This window comes from Bubalus bubalis, chromosome 10 (assembly GCF_019923935.1).
Source record: "Bubalus bubalis isolate 160015118507 breed Murrah chromosome 10, NDDB_SH_1, whole genome shotgun sequence".
Taxonomy (NCBI): Eukaryota; Metazoa; Chordata; class Mammalia; order Artiodactyla; family Bovidae; genus Bubalus; species Bubalus bubalis.
This window is the reverse complement of record NC_059166.1, coordinates 10,750,387-10,757,503: the sequence shown is the minus strand read 5'-3', so window position 1 is coordinate 10,757,503 and position 7,117 is coordinate 10,750,387. Positions and strand designations below refer to the sequence as shown.

The window sequence follows — 7,117 nt, the reverse complement described above, 5'->3', positions numbered from 1 at the left end:
ATTATTCCTACAGTGAACTAATTTGTAACCATTAAAGTTGCATCTTTAATGAATATTTAGTGATATGGTAGAATGCCCACTATATAATGTTGAATTTTAAAATATAGAATATATTTTATTTTATCCCCAAACATTAAATACAAATATACAATTGACCCTTAAACAACTCAGGGGTTAGGGGACATGACCGCACCCCAGCCCTCCTGCAGTTGAAAATCCATATAATTTTATAGTCGGCCCTCTGTATTCTCAGTTCCACATTCATGGATTCAACCAACCACTGATCAAGTAGCACTATAGTATTTATTGAAAAAAAATATCGCATGTAAGTGGACACAAGCATGTGTGTTCAAACTTGTGTTTTACAAGGGTCAACTGCATACACATATATATTTGTATGTGTACATGTATACCCATATAATAACATGTATATACCTATACCATATAATGTACTTATATATATTCACATACGATACATAAAAATACATACATCTCATAGAAGAAAAAACTTGGAAGATTATGGTGGTGGTGGTGTTGTCACTAAGTCGTGTCCAACTCTTGTGACCCCATGGACTGTAGCCTGCCAGGCTTCTCTGACCATGGGATTCTCCAGGCAAGAATACTGGAGTGGATTGCCATTTCCTTCTCCAGGGGATCTTCCCAACCCAGGAATTGAACCCAGGTCTCCTGCATTGCAGGCAGATTCTTTACCAACTGAGTTATGAGGGAAGATTACACACAAAAACAAATTTTTAAAAGTGAGTTTCTTTGGATGGAGAGATGGGAATGACTTTTCCTTTTTATTCTCATCGGTAATTTGGATTTTCTTTTATTTCTACAGTGAAAATGTAAAACTGGCAACTCTCAAGAGTAAGTAGACAGGGTCTAATTAAGTCATGGATTGTGCACCTAGAATCCTGACACATGTCCTGTCCTGGGTGAAATTCTTCACATGTGTCTATAAGAAACATCTACAAGAAGGTCCACAGCAGCATTATTTACAATGGGGGAAAGTAGGAACCACCACCATCTCTCAACAGAAGCACATCCGTCCAGACAGTGGATATCTAGGCAGCAGTTAAGAGGAGGGAAGCAGAGCTACTGTAATCAAGGTTATCACAACAGGGCTTCCCAGGTGGCTCAGCGATAAAGAACCTGCCCGCCAATGCAAGAGATGTAGGTTCAATCTCTGGGTGGGGAAGATCTCCTGGAGAAGGAAACGGCAACCCACTCCAGTATTCTTGCCGGGGAAATTCCACGGACAGAGGAGCCTGGAGGGTTACAGTCCATGGTATGGTGAAGAGTCAGACACAACTCAGCAACTAAAAATAAAAACAATCAATACATACATAACAAAAATATTTTTAATGTGTGACCATGATAAACATCAATTCATAAGAGGGATGTGAGGAAAGGCAATAAGATTAGGAAGGGGACACATGGTGTGGTGGGGGCGTCAATGACACTTGAAAAGCTTCATCTCTTGGGCTGAGTAGTAGATGTTTGTTATATATTAATAATTCTCTGTGGGGCTTTTGGTATGCCTGAAATGTTTCACAATAAAAGTTATATAATGAAATAAAAATTCAAATGTATCTCTAGAAATGAAATTCATTTTCATTTCTAGAAGGTGCAATCATGGACTTCTGGACTACTTAAAATATTTTTACATCTTCATTTTTGGCATAAACAACAATTCCAAACAAGAATAATTATTTTCTGCAAAAATAGAAATGACTTTAAATAAGTATATTTGATTACAATTACTACCCAATTTTGTTCAAAACTCGAACTATCTTCACAGGGGAACAAAGTTAATACATATGACACCCTCTCTAAAAAAATGCATATTTCAAAGAGGGAGTTTAAAGAAAGGCATTGAATCTGGAAAAAGTAGTAGTTCTTCTATTTTTCCATATATTCTAAATGTAGAGGGAATCTGTGCTGGGAGCACCCCATGGTGTTGAAGCTGCGCTTCCAGCCTTGGCATGGCCGGTGATCCCAACCCTGGCCAATGTGTCAGGAGGCAGAATTACACATTTGCACATGGTTAAACAGTTTCGTCAGTGAAATAGATTTAAACTAGCTTTCAAAGAAGGAAAAGAAAACATTCGATGCATTCCACGTTTTCCCTAAAGTATACTGTACCTTCAAGTTATGCTGCATTTTGCATTCCTTAGAGCCCCCCAAAACTATTTAAATTGTGCACATAAATCATTCTATCCCTTGTGAAATATAGCTGCCTCCTCCAGGAGAAGTAAGGGGCGCCCTGTCCCAAGTGGCTACACCCGGGGGTGAGGAGCCCAGCTCGAAGAGAATCAAAGGCAGGTGAGGTGAAGGGACACGCATTCCGCCTTGAAGGCAGAGTGGAGAGCTTGGGGGACGTTCTCATGGTTTCTGTGCCCCATCCACCACAGGCTTTGGGCTAAAAGCCCATGTTTTTAAAGCTGGTAAATTCTGCCTCCTGATGACATGCTTCTCAGCCATTCCAGTAGGTGGGAAGTGGAGGGTTACAAGGGCAGAAAAGATCATCCAAAAAGAGGACCGAAGAGAGAAACTCAGAGCTAAGCTGGAAAAGGTGACGACCACCTGAAATCAACAATGATATAAATGGCGGGGGAGTATTCTCCCAGCAAAGAGGCTTTCCTTTCACCAAAGAATCCACCGCGCGGTGCCTGTAACTCTCCGACGCGACGTGATTGACAGCAATTCTGTTTACACACCACCCGCTCCGCGGTCCAGCGTTCACAAGCCGGTGCCTGCGTTCTGTTCTAGACGCTTCCTCTGGGAAGGAGCGGCCTTCGCGGGGTGAGGCGGGGCTTCCGGGCCTCCCCACCCGGCCCCCACTCGCTGGGGAGGAGGGAAACCGGTTCTCGAGCCAGCCTACCCGGGATCTGGCAGAGGAGGGCCCAGGCGGGGCTTGCAGGAGGCTGTGAAAACACCAGGCATCTGGCTGGCACATCCCAGGGCCTCCCTCCCAGCGCCCCGACTCTTCTGTCTGCCTTACTGATGAGGGCCTCTGAGGATAGACCCCAACCCTGCCCCACGCCCAGCACACGCACGCGCGCGCGCACACACACACACACACACACACACACACACACACTCTCACCTGCAAGCGCACCCACACACGCATCCACTGCGTGGCGTCTCCAGTAGGTGCCCCTCTTTCTCTGAAGGTGCTCAGTAGCCGAATTGATCGGTGTTCCAGGCCCTCCCTGAAGAGGAGGTCAGAATTCGGCGTCTAGAAACCCTGGCCCAGGCCGAGGGAGGGAAGTCCACCTTGCCTTCGGTTGGCCCCAAATCGCCCCTTTCCTTTGGGGGCCTGGCTTTTCTGTAACTAAAAGAGCTACGTCCCACGTGAACCACCACTCAGCTGCTTTCCGTGGAGTAAGGATGGGCTCTTAGGTTCAGAGTCAAGTTCATCCCCTATCAGGACATGGGCACCATGCTAGGCACCTGCACGAAAATCAGCTCACCTTGTCCTCATGCAAGGTTATGGGACTGTAACTCACTTCTGCCTAGAAAGGTGAGGGGAAAGGGTTTCGTAGGTCCTGCCGCGTGTGTCAAGTCGTACAGACTAGCTCAGGCTTGCCGGCCTAGCTTTTTAAAACTCCCGAGTTTCAATACTAAGGAACCTAGACGTGACTTCACCTTGACCTAGCCTTTTTCCCTCCAACCATTTCTCTCTGAGCAGTCTTCCTGTCCTCCGCCGCCGCCTTTCCTCGTCCTTTTCCTTTCTGCTCCCTTCCTCCACGCAGCCACTTTTTTTTCCTACACGCAGGATGGCCGGAGAGCGGAAGATGAAAGGGCGGCACGCGGGGGAAATCTTATCCCATCAGGAAAGGATGAGGGCAGAGCCGGGGACTTCTGCTCCTGCTGCCAAGTTAATCTGGTACGAGAACCAGCCGGGTCGGGTCTGGACATGCTTTTCTGTTCTGCAGCTCAGAGAGGTGTGGGTTTTGTTTTTTTGTTTGTTTTTTTTTTTTTTCGCTTTAACTTCAGTGATCTTCGGTGCCCCTGAAGGCAAGTAGCGCACCTGAATCATAAAGCTTCAGATGAGTCGAGTTCAAAGTTTATTTTCCCCTTTTAAAGCCCTCAATAAATTAGGCCAAAGGTAGATCGGAATCCAGCCTCTTGCCCGGCCGTTCCTCTGGGATTATTAAGGTTGGCTGAGCAATCTGCTCTTGAGAAACCAGGTGTAACGAAACCTGGGCGGAGAGATCTGGGAGTTGTTTGTGGAACTTTCTCTCTCTGTCTGTCTCTTTCTCTGTCTCTCTGTGGCCGATGCAGGAGTCTTTCTGGAGCAGTCCTGCGGGCAGGCCGCCAAGGCTCTGTGGTGTAGTCCTGGCGGACACACCAGTGAGGGGATCACTGAATCCAAGGCTGCAGGCTCAGGACATCTCTGTGCCCTCCGCCTGCTTACCTTCAGCCTCATCACCTTTAGAAGCCCCTTTGCTTATATTCAGAAAGTAATGCTTCAGAGCTCTGCCACCAACTTGAGTTGTTAGGATTAAAGGGATGTAGAACAGTCAAAATGAACTTTGTGCACGAAGCTAAGTTGATCCTAAAGAAAGCAATTAATTCTCACTGTTCTCTGTTTCCCTTATCTTTATATGGAATCTTTTTTTTCTCCTCACTCTCTAATGTTTTTACACTGCCAGCCAAATAGTTGTTTCTTTCTAAGACTCTTAAAAATTATAGTGTCAGGGATAGGCAGTCATTCCTCTTTTTTGCCCCCTCTGAGCATGTGTATCTGCAAACCTTCTCCTGCTATAGCAACTAACGTGCTTTTTGAAACCAAGCTGCAGAGATGCCGTTTGCTCTAATTTTCCAGGTTGTACTGCTTCCCCGGGGAGCGCTCAGAGACCCTGGGACACGTGTGTGTGTGAGTGTGTTAAGGGACAGGAACTCAGAGCAGCAGAAGGAAGATGGCACAAGGTGGCTTCATTCCAAACCTCTGCAATGCCCTGCTCAATCAGACCAAAATCCTGTTCTGGAAGATCCACCCACTCAAATCCGGTTCCCAACAAAACAACTGAGAGAAGTAGGTGGGAGTGGGAACTATGGAAGGATCAGCCCCCCCATGGAACGGGCTGGCCCTGCTTACCAATGCCTTCCTTTTGAACAGAGTGGAACTCAGAAAAAAGAGGCTTTCTCACATGAAGAAAACAAAAGAGAAAGGAAAGTACTTATCAAAGATAAAGGAAATCTTTTTCACTCCGCTTTGTACTGTGATCTAAACCTACTGGAAGTCAGAGCCAAAAGAGCTGCAAACCCAAATTGACAAGAATATCATGCTGTCTTCTCCATGGGGTTTGAAAAAAGTTGAGAAATGACTTCATTCCTCACGACCCTCCAGGACATTCTCCAGTGATCTTCATGGTGGTGCCAGCTGTTTATGTACCTCCAGTTATTTACTAGAGGCTGTTCTGCATAGAGAAAAAGGATCCCTTTCTACTTTATTCCAATATAGTGGTCATTTTTTATGGCCCTTTATCTCAGTGGTCCCCAAAGCATTTTACAGAGGAATCTAAATCTATCCATTATTAAGGGGAAAATACAGATTTTTAGGGAACTGAAATGAGAAAACCCTTTGGCTGGAATAACTTATCCTTTATTTCACAAGGCTCTCAGTAACATGGAACCTATCTAAGCGGCAAATAGATTCAAAGTCATACAGAAAATGACCCAAAGATTACATTTTGTTTTTACTATTCCATTAGGTTGTTTGAGTTAATTTAGAAAGTGAATAATATTCAAAATGGGGTAGTCTTTCACTTATACCTTTACAAATCAACATTGACACATGTCCTTAAATAAAATTAAAAACCGACTCCTAATCATTTAAACCATGGTGAAAAAAAAAAAAAGCATTTGTTATAACCAGCAAACCAAAGGGCCATTCACAGAGTAAGAGGTAGATGAATTAGACTGAAGGGGAAGAATGGGGATTAATCTAAATCACTGATTGTTCCTTTCCTCAAAATTCTCTTTTGGTAAAAATTAAGTTGCACCAAATATCAATCAGTTTTTTTGATGATAAGACTATCAAGCTTGTTTCATTAAACACTCTCCCATCTCTTAGAGCTATCTAAACAGGATTTTCCCATTTAGGCCCCTATCAATCCAGATTTATGAATATGCTGTAACTTGGGAGATCCTTGTATCAAATATTAATATTTGTATAGTTATTAAAGTATTTGATGATTTGCACAGGGACTCTCAAATATAGCATGTCATTTATAGTCTTTTCAAAGACTATAAATGGAAAATTATTTTCTAACCTTTGGTCTTTGCTGGAGCAACTTGCAGGATGATTTACATTTTAAGCAGTATATATAATAATGAAACATTGTTTAAAAGTACAGCATTTAAGCAAAATCTTTTACATTATATAGTGCAGTCGTTTTTCAGACTGCGTTTATCCAAGGACTCTTTTCTAAAAAAATTAAGTAGAAGCCAAATAAATAAAACAGATAAAAAACAGTGTTGGGGGGAGTGGGCAGTGGGGAAACAGGTTTTAGTATTGATATTTTTAACCTTTACAAGGGCTACAGAAGCACCTTTGAGGAACATCGGAGTTCTGGGAAGTGTGAAAGCCAGTGTAGTATTGTAAAACTTATTAAAAAGAAAAAAATAAAGGGCGTGTTGGAGATGATATACCTCTTCCTTACAACTGTATGTGTCTATTTGTGAAATCTGACTCAGATAATATCTGACTACTGTCTTTATCCTTCTTGCTCTCAGGTTGCAAATTTTGTGGCATTTTATGATAGTGCAAATGGATTCCGTGTTATAAGTTTCGAATTCTTTTAAAAAAAATCTTAACAAGAGGTCAGAGGGCATGTTAGGGCATGTTAAGGCATGTGACCTCCATGAAATTATATAGATAAATATTTCTACTTTGTAGAATAACAGTAACATCTCAAGAAATGGTTGTCAAATTATGATTAGGACTTTAGAGACTATTTCACCCCAAGATTCTGATCTTTTTTTCAGTTAAAAATGCTGGAAGTTGAGGGACCTAAACACGGTTACAGGAGTGAATTCCAGACAGTAACACAATTATCTTGCCCTGAGTCACACACTTTCCCACTCTTCTGTGTGTTGCATT

The 7,117-nt window shown here is 43.1% G+C and overlaps 1 protein-coding gene and 1 long non-coding RNA gene across 5 annotated transcripts; one reads left to right on the top strand and one right to left on the bottom strand.

The window, feature by feature from the left end:
* Positions 1–1,346: 1,346 nt before the first annotated feature.
* LOC112587336 lies at positions 1,347–3,253 on the bottom strand. The gene is made up of 2 exons (XR_003111827.3): positions 3,113–3,253; positions 1,347–2,930 (listed from the first exon to the last, which is right to left on the bottom strand). It is a non-coding gene; the product is annotated as an uncharacterized LOC112587336 (long non-coding RNA).
* Positions 1,347–6,282, top strand: LOC123327640. Of its 4 annotated transcripts, XR_006542269.1 has the most exons (4): positions 2,596–2,808; positions 3,785–3,895; positions 4,838–5,047; positions 5,132–6,282. XR_006542269.1 is itself a non-coding variant. In XM_044924053.2 (3 exons), the coding sequence occupies exons 1-3, from the start codon at positions 3,440–3,442 to the stop codon at positions 5,285–5,287; spliced, it is 651 nt and encodes a 216-aa protein (XP_044779988.1). In that variant the 5' UTR covers positions 3,149–3,439; the 3' UTR covers positions 5,288–6,282. The 4 variants fall into 4 exon arrangements, 1 of the variants encoding a protein (XP_044779988.1); XR_006542270.1 differs by lacking the exon at positions 2,596–2,808 and adding an exon at positions 1,347–2,578 and having other exon boundaries at positions 4,838–6,282; XR_006542268.1 differs by having other exon boundaries at positions 2,597–2,808; positions 4,838–6,282.
* Positions 6,283–7,117: the final 835 nt, after the last annotated feature.